General features: G+C 44.7%; 1 protein-coding gene across 30 annotated transcripts in view; it reads left to right on the top strand.

Annotated features, from left to right (window-relative positions):
• Positions 1 to 12,241, top strand: part of LOC112266035 (microtubule-actin cross-linking factor 1-like) — a 261,147-nt gene extending 248,906 nt beyond the window's left edge. For 14 of the 30 annotated variants that reach the window (XM_042295673.1, XM_042295672.1, XM_042295671.1 and 11 more), the window contains 7 exons: positions 742 to 859; positions 3,014 to 3,076; positions 3,549 to 3,581; positions 5,387 to 5,598; positions 8,116 to 8,226; positions 9,575 to 9,686; positions 9,884 to 12,241. In XM_042295673.1, coding sequence (XP_042151607.1) covers positions 742 to 859; positions 3,014 to 3,076; positions 3,549 to 3,581; positions 5,387 to 5,598; positions 8,116 to 8,226; positions 9,575 to 9,686; positions 9,884 to 10,128 — 894 coding nt within the window. In that variant the 3' untranslated portion in view covers positions 10,129 to 12,241. The remainder of the gene's footprint in view (positions 1 to 741; positions 860 to 3,013; positions 3,077 to 3,548; positions 3,582 to 5,386; positions 5,599 to 8,115; positions 8,227 to 9,574; positions 9,687 to 9,883) is intronic. The other 16 variants (XM_042295674.1, XM_042295675.1, XM_042295676.1 and 13 more) reach the window with 3 other exon arrangements.
• The last annotated feature ends 353 nt before the right edge of the window (positions 12,242 to 12,594 follow it).

Below are 12,594 nucleotides of genomic sequence, written 5' to 3'. Positions count from 1 at the left end.
CAAAAACTGTTGCCACGGTGACATTGCATTTCGTGTTTGACCGGAAATGACATAACGCCATCAAATATAGCATTACACTGTGGGTGCGAATTATGGAAGTGGGTTTCATAGGCCATTGAGATTGTTCTCTTGGTGTGATTTTGCAGATTTGAAATCTGATAATGATAAGGGTTATAATGGGAACCAGGGGTTACCCTATCCGATTAGCTTTGGACTGGGGCAAATTGAAAAATCATGCTGTTCTGAGAGTAATTCAAAATGAACATTGGGTCCCTTATCTGTTTGTGCTGTCTTGCCAACTCTATGGTCATTGTCACAATAATCAAACATTACCAAAGAGTTGACAAGACAGCACAAACAGACACAGGCTAATCAAAGATAGCTCTGACTTGGTATTGCTTCACAGAAGCAAAACTCTCTGAAAGTGTAAATGTCCTTCTGCATGAAACAAAGCTGACTAAGGTAGAATGAAATCTTTTAAAGATGACTATGGGAACTGATCTTTTGTTTTAGATTGTTGGGTAAGCTGGGCTTTTGACACATAGGTGATTTTAGTAGTATCATCAGTGCATGGGTGTTGTAGTATAATTTGCATGGAGTGATGTATACTTTTGCTCTGATTGGTATGGGCTGCTGTATAGAATGGCTTTTGGATTCAAAAGAAATCTCATGTCAATAATCGTTGTACTCGGTTGCACTCACTGAATTCCTCTCTGTTTCTCCTCTCCGTTGCGGTGTTAGTTTGGAGACTCGCAGCAGTTGCGGTTGGTGCGTATCCTGCGCAGTACGGTCATGGTGCGGGTCGGAGGGGGCTGGATGGCCCTGGACGAGTTCCTGGTCAAGAACGATCCCTGCAGAGGTGAGTGGGGTTTATTTATGCACAGCCACACATGCATACATGCATGCATACATACATACATACATACACGCATACATACATACATACATACAGAAGTTTGCGTACTCTTAGTTTGGAGTCATTAAAACTCGTTTTTCAACCAATCCACAAATTTCTAGTTAACAAACTATAGTTTTGGCAAGTTGGTTATGACATCTACTTTGTGCATGACACAAGTCATTTTTCTAACAATTGTTTACAGACAGATTATTTCGCTTATAATTCACAATTCCAGTGGGAAAATGCCAGAAAATGATGTCATGGCTTTAGAAGCTTCTGATTGGCTAATTGACATAATTTGAGTCAAGTGGAGGTGTACCTGTGGATGTTTTTCAAGGCCTACCTTCAAACTCAGTGCCTCTTTGCTTGACCCCATGGGAAAATCAAAAGAAATCAGCCAAATCAGCCAAAATAAATGGTAGACCTCCACAAGTCTGGTTCATCCTTGGGAACAATTTCCAAACACCTGAAGGTACCACGTTCATCTGTACAAACAATAGAACGTAAGTATAAACACCATGGGACCAAGCAGCAGTCATACCGCTCAGGAAGGAGACTGTTCTGTCTCCTAGAGATGAATGTACTTTGTGCGAAAAGTGCAAATCAATCCCAGAACAACAGCAAAGGTCCTTGTGAAAATGCTGGAGGAAACAGGCACAAAAGTATCTATATCCACAGTTAAACGAGTCCTATATCAACCTAACCTGAAAGGCTGCTCAGCAAGGAAGAAGCCACTGCTCCAAAACCGCCATTAAAAAAGCCAGACTACGGTTTGCAACTGCACATGGGGACTTAGATGGTACTTTTTGGAGAAATGTCCTCTGTTCTGATGAAACAAAAATAGAACTGTTTGGCCATAATAACCATCGATATGTTTGGAGAATAAAGGGGGAGGCTTGCAAGCCGAAGAACACCATCCCAACCGTGAATCACGGGGGTGGCAGCATCATGTTGTGGGGGTGCTTTGCTGCAGGAGGGACTGGTGCATTTCACAAAATAGATGGCATCATGAGGTGGGAAATGATGTGGATATATTGAAGCAACATCTCAAGATATCAGTCAGGAAGTTAAAGGTTGGCCGCAAATGGGTCTTCCAAATGGACAATGACCCCATGCATACTTCCAAAGTTGTGGCAAAATGGCTGAAAGACAACGAAGTCGAGGTATTGGAGTGGCCATAACAAAGCCCTGACCTCAATCCCATAGAAAATGTGTGGGCAGAACTGAAAAAGCATGTGCGAGCAAGGAGGCCTACAAACCTGACTCCGTTACACCAGCTCTGTCATGGGGAATGGGCCAAAATTTACCCAACTTTTTGTGGGAAGCTTATGGAAGGCTACCCAAAACATTTGACCCAAGTTAAACAATTTAATGGCATTTCTATCGAATACTAATTGAGTGTATGTAAACTTCTGACCCACTGGGAATGTGATGGAAAAAATAAAAGCTGAAATAAATCATTCTCTCTACTATTATTCTGACATTTCACATTCTTAAAATAAAGTGGTGATCCTAAGACACGGAATTTTTACTAGGATTAAATGTCAGGAATTGTGAAAAACTTGAGTTTAAATGTATTTGGCTAAGGTATATGTAAACTTCCCACTTCAACTGTACATACAAATATTGAGTACAAATACAGAATGCATGTACACACACACAGTTACAGAGTAGAAAATGCAAGGCGCTGGTTACACTGTGGGGGTCAAAGTGTAACATATGGTACTACAGTCCACTGTTTAAACTAACAACTAGTCGGACATCTTGCATATAACCTTTCAGGTTTTCAGAGTTCTGTCTTTTCCATAGCTGTCTACGGTTTGTCTGGTGTGGTCCTCAGGGCAATCTCTCTCTTTTTCTCCATCAGCCCTTCTTTCTCTTCATCCCTTTCTATAATAGTTCTTTGAGTCGGGGGGCTTGAATCATCTCCATCTCTCGCTCTCTCTCTCTCTCTCTCTCTCTCTCTCTCTCTCTCTCTCTCTTTCTCTCTCTCTTACTCTTTTTCTCCTGCGACACAATCATTCTTTCAGAGCAGTATTGCATGGTGCATGGTCTTCAGTTCTCTCCCTCCCTTACCTTTCCTTCTTCCCTCTCTCCTTTTCTCTCCCCTTCCAGTGCAACATCCTGGACTTAAGATCCTTCGCTCCGACTCCAGTAGCACCATTTCATCTCGTATAGGTTGGGTTCCTCTCTCGCGCTCCCTTTCCCCCTTTTTCTCCCTGCGCCTCTTTTTCGTTCTCTCTCTCACACTTCCCTCTTGGTTGTTGTTTTCTTTTTGCCGTGCTTTGCTGTCTGTGACACTGAACTAACGTTTCTTACCCTTTCTGGCTACATGCTAATGCTAGCGCGAGGGATCTGTATCATAGGTTATAGGTCTGTCACTGACCCGTGTCTTTGTTTTCAAGTTGTTATAGCCACTTGGGGTCCCCTGATGTGTCCTCCACCTCAACCTTGGGGACTTCACCTGTGTTTTTACTCCTTTGCCACTGTCTTCTGTGTTGAAGTGAGAGAGAGAGAGAAAGTGTGTTTTGTGTGTGTGTGTATATGCGAGAGAGACCGCTAAGTAGATGGAATGTATGTGTCTTGTCGATGTGTTTCCATCTCGCCCGTGAGCACGCCACTATTTCACCTTGTCTCTTGTGTCTCTCAGTGACGGTCACTCCTGGCTATTTCTGCTGCAGAGGTACCTACACTCCCTCTCGCTTCCATTGCTCTCTCTCTCTCTCTCTGTCCATCCCCCCCCAGCTCTAAATCGCTTGTTCTAACCGCCCATCTGCTTGTATCTATGTGTGGGCGTGTGTATGTTTAAACATGTCTAAGTCTTGTCCGTGGGCCAGTCCACGTCATGCTTCCCACTCAAAAAAAAAAAAAAAAAAAAAAAAAAGGATTGGCCAACCCTGGTCTTGGTGGTGATGGTTGCCATGTGGATCCAAAATGGCTGCACGGTTTGACGGGCCAGTCCCATTAAAAAACAGAGCCCGTCTAAGACCTGGGTGTGGCCAGCCTGGGTTTCTATTAGCACTCTTTAAATGTGATGGTGGGTGGGGACTGAATTAGAGGGTGCACCTGACTCGCTGGGGGATGTAATTGCAGGGCGCGCACCCATTTATTATCGACTGGCCTTTGCTGCTCTTGCTAGTGGATGACTCTGAGGGGGTGTGTTCTGTCCTGGGTATAGCTGCTGACCACGGCTCCGGTGACCTGCTGCTAATGCTAGCTGCAGCCCTTTCATCTCTCTGTCTCTCTGTCTCTCTCTTTCTTTCTCTGTCTCTGTCTCTCTTTCTCTCTGTGTCTGTCTCTCTTTCTCTCTGTGTCTGTCTCTCTTTCTCTCTGTCTGTCTCTCTGTGTCTGTCTCTCTGTCTCTCTGTCTGTCTCTCTGTCTGTCTCTCTCTCTCTGTGTCTGTCTCTCTCTCTCTGTGTCTGTCTCTCTCTCTCTGTGTCTGTCTCTCTTTCTCTCTGTGTCTGTCTCTCTCTCTCTGTGTCTGTCTCTCTTTCTCTCTGTGTCTGTCTCTCTTTCTCTCTGTCTGTCTCTCTGTGTCTGTCTCTCTGTCTCTCTGTCTGTCTGTCTCTCTGTCTGTCTCTCTCTCTCTGTGTCTGTCTCTCTCTCTCTGTGTCTGTCTCTCTCTCTCTGTGTCTCTCTCTCTCTCTCTCTCTCTCTCTCTGTCTCTGTCTCTCTCTCTCTGTCTCTCTCTCTGTTTCTCTCTCTCTCTCTGTTTCTCTCTCTCTCTCTGTTTCTCTCTCTCTCTCTGTTTCTCTCTCTCTCTGTTTCTCTCTCTATCTCTCTCTCTCTGTGGCTGGCTTTTCTGGGCTTAAGTTGTTGTGTGCTGGGGCTGCTGAACTATCTTGTCTAAGAATGCTTCTATGAGTGTCTATGGGAGGGGAGTCCCCCATGGTACTGTATTGGGGCTCCCCCAAAGCATAACCGGGCATGCCCCACATAAGCGCGCCAAACACATAAGCGTGCCAAACACACTGTTTATGAATTAGGGAATGAATAAAGGAGTCAACGGAGCGACTCCCTCGCAGTGAGAGAAGAGGCTGTGGTTTGGTTTACAGACAGACCTCTGTGTTCTAGCTATAGAACCAGACATAGAACAGTTGTTCTATTAGTGTGGCTATAACATATAAAAATTTACTATTTAGGCCCATACTTTGAAACATTTTTCTCGCTAGTAGTTTGGATACACTGATCTCTAACCTCTGTGTGAGGATGCCTTGCTGCCTTCCTCTATCCCCTCTGCACCGTCACAAACACACCCACTTCCTCTTCCCCTTAAAAAAGTAGCCCAGCCAGAAGTGCACTTCACCGACTCTGATTCCCTCCCTTCCCCCTACCCTACTCAACACGGACTCGACCACACAGTGCACTGACTCGCTGCTCTGCACTGCGTCTGTAATTGACTGAACATGACTCTTATTTTGTCTCCCTCTTTCTTTCACACTCTTTCTCTATCTCGCTCTCCTTCTTCCCTTCCTCCCTCACTCCAGCCCGAGGCCGTACCAACCTGGAGCTGCGTGAGAAGTTCATCCTACCGGAGGGGGCTTCCCAGGGCCTGGCAGCGTTCCGTTCCCGTGGCCGGCGCTCCAAACCCGGCTCCCGCACAGCCTCGCCCACCCGCTCCTCCTCCTCAGCCTCACACAGCGCACATAGCTGCGCCTCCCTGCCCTCCACTCCCGCCACCCCTACCGCCTCCTCCAGAGTAAGTGCCCCCAAACCCCTTCTTCCCCGTAGAAATACAATTACTAGAATGGGAAAAGCTCCCCAGACCATGAAAACTTGACCGAACCGGTGTACTCATGATTGACTCAATATGGTATTATGTTCTATGGGAGCGAGGTGATAGAACTATATAGCCCTTAAAGAGAGATCTCCATGCTTCTCTTAACATCATATGTTGGTTATTATGTTAGGTATAGTAGAAGTCTGTCGCGAAGATCGGTAGTGTCTTTTAATGTAGGCTGAGCAATTACACAATCTACTTTAATTGCTGTGGACATGGTTTCTCTCTAAGTATTCCTAATGCAAACAAAGACTAAAATGGAAACTGCAAGAGTACACTACACACATACATAACAATACTACAATACATGTTCACAAACTGCAGTCAATCAATGTCACGTCGGTCATGTCACAAATTGTTTTGTTGAATTTTTTGTATTTTACCCCCCTTTTCTACCCAATTTTGTGATATCCAATTTGCAATCCAATTACGATCTTGTCTCATCGCTGCAACTCCCCAACGGGCTCGGGTGAGAAGAAGGTCGAGTCATGACATTTCCGAAACATGACCTGCCAAACCGTGCCACGTGCCCGCTTAACCCGGAAGCCAGCCGCACCAATGTGTCGAAGGAAACACTGTTCAACTGACGACCAGTCAGCCTGCAGGCGCCCGGCCCGCCACAAGGAGTCGCTAGAGCACGAGTAAAGACACCTCAAGCTCTGTGATTCAGTGCCTAAGACCACTGCAACACTCGGGAGGCCCCATGTCAGAGTTTTTGTTCTCACCATGTCTTGTTGTTTGTCTCGGTGGCCCATCTTCTCACCAACTTTCTTACAATGGTTGTTGTCACACTGGTTCGTCATCGCACTAATTGTGTGTCGATTACACTCAAAGGTCGAGTTTTGATGATCTCAGTGCCAGTGGCGGTCAGTGCCATTTATGATGAGGGAAGCCAATTTTTATTTTTTATTTTTATTTTTCTTCTCATGAGCATGGCCTTATTTCTATTACAGCATATTGGATGACTGTCATTCATATTCCATTCACCCAGTTCAGTGTAACAGTGATCGGTTTAAGCTACTACTATGAATGAAAGTTTACAATGTAGGTGCACACAGTTCGAGAGAACTTTGTGTGACAGATAGTGACACATGACCTGCATCTAGCTGATCTAGGGTGTAATCATTAGTCCAGCAGTTGCAAATGAGAGTTTCTTGCCTCTGCTTCATTTTGGAAGAAATGAATTTGTTCAAAACTCTTCGACTATTGTCTTCCTCTCTCTTTTGAGTCAAATTCTCACCACATTTTATGCACTGCAGTGCTAGCTAGCTGTCTTATGCTTTCAGTACTAGATTCATTCTCTGATCCTTTGATTGGGTGGACAACATGTCAGTTCATGCTGCAAGAGCTCTGATAGGTTGGACATAATTGTCATAATTACTGTATACGTCTATGGAAGTGGGTGTGAACCAAGAGCCTCCTAGGTTTTGTATTGAAGTCAATGTACCCAGAGGAGGACAGAAGCTACACTACAGAGTGCTGCTGATGCTACTGTAGACATTAGTTGCAAAACAGTGTATTTTAATCAATTGTTTTGTGACATAAAACTATACAAAATATATTAATCTAAAAAGGATGACTTTTTAAATGGTTAAAAAAAAATCTATTTTTAGGAAATTCACTGAGGAGGATGGTCCTCCTCTGAGAAACCTCCACTGCTCAGTTCAATGTAACACACCTCTCTGGCCTTTCTCACGTCTACCACTGACTCCTAAACCCTAGACAATGATGCTTTTGTATTACTTAGTGTAGCACCACTGGTCATATATTCAATCGGTCAGTTTACTGTAGCCTCAGTCAAAATGGAAAAGTGTATGGTCATCGCAAGTTTACCATCATCGCTACCTAGTGTAGCAGTCCAACCAAGGTGCATAAAATGAGGAATGAACAGAGTCTAAAGAAGACATTCAGTCAGTCTTGGAGGACAAAGAATGAAGCCATATTACCCAGAATACCCAGAATGATCTGTATTGTTGTCACTGATCGTTAGTTGTGTAGTCTGTTTATTGTGTGATTTTTGTATCGCGTGTGTGTGTGTGTGTGTGTGTGTGTGTGTCTTTGTCTTTGTCTGTCTATGTTGGATGGTCCTGTTTCTACATGTCAACTGCAATCACCACGTCTTTAACTGTGACATTTTTATTTCTGGTTCTGCTTTGTTTTTGTCTTTCTTTTGTCTCCTAAATCCCTTCAAACCACCCCCTGCTAACCTCGCTTGGAAAATGTACTGTTTTTCGTTCTGTGTTTTGTAAATCCTTCCGCTGTCGCACCAAAAACACACTGCACTACACTACCTGCCTCCCCTCCTTCCCCTTCCTCCCTTTCCCTATTTTCCTTTCCTCGACGTTCCTGCTCCTCTCCTTGCTTCTCCTCCTCCTTTTATTCTCCTTGGCTGCCTACCTCCTTCCTTCCCTCCCTCCTTCCCTTTGGTTATCCCAGTCCTCAAACTCGCGTGGCTATGCCAAGCCCTGGCTGGCACACAGTAAAACGCCAACGCCAACCAAGTGCCAGTCCTGCCCAGACCACGACCACACCACCCCTGGGCACGAGGTAACAAACTGACCCCTCCCGCCACCCGTCCCAAGCCCCAGCGAACTAATAATGCACCAACTCACACACACTGTCACTCACTTACGGGGGTGGCCATACACCCTGCATAAGTGCACACTGTGCAATGGGACCATGAAGATCTAAAAGACGTGACATTAAAATTCAGCTTTAAGACTGAATATATTTGCGTTATATCTTGTTTCACCGTTTCTTGCTCAATAGGCCAGTTAAACGTATTCATATGTGAATTGTCACAATATTTTAGGCCCCCGGCAAGAAGCGACTGGCAGTAGGTCAATAGAGATTCCAAGTGACATCCTTTTAAAGAGCAAGTAGTGACAAATTGTATAATTATTAGCGAACTCCATCTGGTAGTTCTAGGGATTTAGTTTGGTCGTCTTGTTGGTCATTTTTCAAATGGCGTGTCTGCTGTATTATGCTAGTATGTGCTAGTATGGGGATGATGCTTGAAAGTAGTACCTGCTCCTTTAGTTAAAGGTCGACGCAGCAATATGACATCATCATTACACATCGGGACAACATCCTGGCTCCAAGCGTCAACAACAACGAAAAATTCAAATCCACTATTGACTTCCCAATGTCGGCATGCCTCAAGACGCGAACTGGGAAGAGCCAAAAGTGTGACAGCCTTTGCAGACTCGTACTCTGTTTGGTTGACGTCGTCCCGCCGTGTATGATGATGTCATATTGTGGAGTCTACCTTTTTAAAGGGCCAATGCAGTCAAACATTTTATTTCCTATTATATTTCTATATATATAATCATCCTTTTTTTCACACTGAGTTGGAAATCGTTTAAATTGTGAAAAGGATGATAATGCCCTTTTAGTGTAAGAGCTGTTTGAAAAGGTTGTCTGAAATGTCAGTCTGTTTTGACCTTCCATGCAGCGAAAGAGTTAATAGACCAATGAGAAAGAATTCCAAACCCATGCCACCAGCAGCTGATTTTCAGTTTTCCCTCCCCACTTAAACCACTCCTAGCAAAATTCCTGCTTAAGAAATTGCTCTTTGCTAAGAAGCTATTTTTGTTTACTTTTAACCATATTAATTGACAACAATCACAGGAAGGTATTTAATTGTTACCCAGAAATGATTTGATATTGATGTAAAAACAGCTGCAATTAACTTTTAAACAGCTGTTTCTTAATCCTGGTCCCGGGTACCTGAAGGGTCAGTTTGGTTTTTGTCCGAGCAGGTGTGTAGTGCTGAGGCAAAAAGAAAAATGTGCACCCCCTTTTTGGTCCTCAGGACCAGGATTAAGAAACGCTGCTTTAATGTATTCAGTAGCACTGTTTGCCACTGTCTGACATTCCCTGTGTCTGTCTATAGGGGGCAGTTTCGGGGTCCAAGCTGAAGAGGCCCACCTTCCACTCTAGCCGAGGGTCCCTGACTGGAGAGAATGGAGGAGCTACACCCACTTCTACTAAACCTGGACGCACCGGTAAGAACCAAGTCCTCTGATTTTTCATAGCAGATTTGATTCCCATTTTCAGTTCTCTATTTGTGTTGTCTTGGAACATGTGATTCCCGTAATGAAAACGAGACTAAACATCTTTTATTTTTATTTTTATCTATTCACGTTCTCTCTCTCATTACCTACCCCTCCTCCTTTCTCCCTCTCTCCTCCTCTCCTCTCAGACCCCAGGCGTACCCCATCAGGAGCCAGTGGTGCTGCCAGCCGAGCGGGAAGCAGAGCGGGCAGCAGGGCCAGCAGCCGGCGGGGCAGCGACGCTTCGGATGCCTCGGAGCTCCTGGAGACGCGCTCGGCCTGCTCTGACACCTCGGACACCCCCCGGCGACCAGGAGCAGCCAAGCCCTCCAAGATCCCTACCATCTCCAAGAAGACCCCAAGCCCCAAGACACCCGCTTCTGGGAAGAAGTAGTGGAGACGTGTACAAAACCGTCATACATCTAACTATAGAGCTGGTTTGACTCCACGGGCTAACCCAGCCCCCCCAAACACCAGCCAGGATGAAATGGAGAGGAAGATGTCCAAACTATACAATTAGATCAAGTAGAAAGGACCGTCTTCCATTTCAAAGAGATGCTCTATAGTGGACAGACTACTGGCGGCCATATTGGGTGTCACATTTGATCCAAACATCCATCCATAGGGCTTGCATGGGATTCATGCACCAAGACTACTGTATGGAAGGCAGGTAGAGAAGGGGATAGATGGGGGGAGAAATATCTTTCTCTTTTTTCCCCACTTTCGTACACACACTCACTGGGGGGCCTCGAGGCCCAGGTTCGTGCACTTAGACTGGGGTGAAACAGGACAGAACTTCCCCCTTTTAAAACCCAGATCCCAGTTTGCCTTCCAGTCTCCTGTGCGCTCTCTCTCGTAACGGGATTGTGCTAAGACTGTTTCAGAGAAAGCCACAGCAGTTTGAACCAACCAACATGATGCTGCCTTATTTGTGTTGCACATTTCTGTCCTTACTTTTACCTAATCTGAGTTCCACAGAGCGTTAGGTAGAGCCTTGTAACTACTTTGTGCATGTACACACTGACACACACACACACAACTGAAATACGCACACACACATTGAGGGTAGTGGTGAAATGACTCAGAACTTGCTGGAGAATGGCATTCCGAAGAACTGGATTGTGGGTATTGTGGAAATTGTTTCTCACCGGGAGTTAAACAGAAAATATCCAATGACTGCCATCTTGTTTTTTACTCTCCTGGACTGGGAAGTGAAGAGGAATTTCACTTCATGTCTGTGGGTCGGGAACAACCGGACTAGCGTGGATTTATGTTCAGTGTGTGGGCTGCCCCACTCTGACAACTGCCTAAACCTCAAGCCTAGGAGACCGTGGAAGTGGTGGGAAACACACATACACACTGCAATTTCCTCACAAACCACTGCAACAATCTATGTGTTGGTCGGTGGGAGTGTGTGTTTGATGGAATGGAGGGTTTGTCATATGGCCCCATTAGTCTGAAGCTAACACTCAAATTCAAAGATGACTTCTTGGCGGGACCCCACTAACAGCAAAAACGTGACAAAATGTGTAACAATGAAGTGGCTTGTAAGGACATGCACAATTTAACACAATTGATACTAGGCTTATTCCAGATTAGAGATTGAAAACCGGCGCACACTGACAGTCTGTATCGCTGTAATTCCACTTCGCCCCTCTCCCCTCCGTTGCCGCTGGGAACCCCCCCAGAGCAGCAGACATAAATGTTTGTGTATACGCGTGTCGTCGTCACGCGGTACAGAAATCAGAGGTCCTCCGCGTGCATCGCTGTGTGCAAAGATTTGATTTGTGAATGTCTTTCTTTCATTCTGGTTAATTTATAATCCTGTTGTATTTTTTTGTTTGTTGCTTTTCTAGTTTAAGAAAACAGTTTTATTTATTTTTCAGTTCTGTATCATATCACCTTGGAGAATGATTAGTATTAAGATGAATGAAGTCATGATATTTTGTACCAAGGAAAATGTCCGCTCCTCTCTTCAACGTTGTATGTTTCTACTTCTTCATAACATTACTCAACCAGGAAGCTGACTGATTCCCATGGCAGCCTTTTTTTCTTTTTTTTTGCTAATGACTACAACTCCCAGAACATGACCAAAGGGGGTTGCCCTTATTGTGTTGGCAAAAAAAACTATGAATATGAATGAAAGGGAGCTGAAGGGGCCAATGAGAGAACCCCTAGTGTCCCGCCTTATAGGCGTTTGAATTGTCGTGTCTTTGATGGCTGCAAATGTGCTTCCCTGTTTGTTGATGTGAGAGCTGAAGTATATGAAAACCTAATGAACGGCAAGTGACATCTTAAGGTGATTTTTATTTATTTATTGTCTCTTTTGGGGGTGGGGATCCGGGCGCAGGAGAGGAACTCACCTTTTGGTGTTATTCACAGTGTGATGAAGAGAAAAGATGGAGGGGGGGCGGTTAGAAGTCAATTGTGTAAAATAAAAATATAAGATTATAAACCTTTTTGTTCTCATTTTGTATTAAAAAATATGCTTGCAGTAAAAAAAGAAATATTTTGTCGTTGTGGATTTGATTTTAATTTCATTTGGGGGGGGAATTGTGTGTGGATACGCACATGCAATGTTCACGTGCGTGTTCAAATCAAATCAAATTTTATTTGTCACATACACATGGTTAGCAGATGTTAATGCGAGTGTAGCGAAATGCTTGTAGCCCATGCGTGTCCTTGAGTCTGTAGACCACAGTCTCTGCACACCGGAAATGGCTTGGTAATTAGGGTTGGGGCACAATTAGTGTCTCCAGAGATAAGAACACGCCCTGTTGTAGGATCTTCAACAGAGGGAGGGACGTCTCTGTGGTCATGGATGGGTGTGTTTCTCTGGCGCTTTCTATTCTACAGTATA

Source organism: Oncorhynchus tshawytscha, linkage group LG13 (assembly GCF_018296145.1).
Source record: "Oncorhynchus tshawytscha isolate Ot180627B linkage group LG13, Otsh_v2.0, whole genome shotgun sequence".
In the NCBI taxonomy this organism is placed as follows: domain Eukaryota; kingdom Metazoa; phylum Chordata; class Actinopteri; order Salmoniformes; family Salmonidae; genus Oncorhynchus; species Oncorhynchus tshawytscha.
The sequence above is the reverse complement of the archived record's forward strand: the minus strand, read 5'-3'. Positions and strand labels throughout refer to the sequence as shown.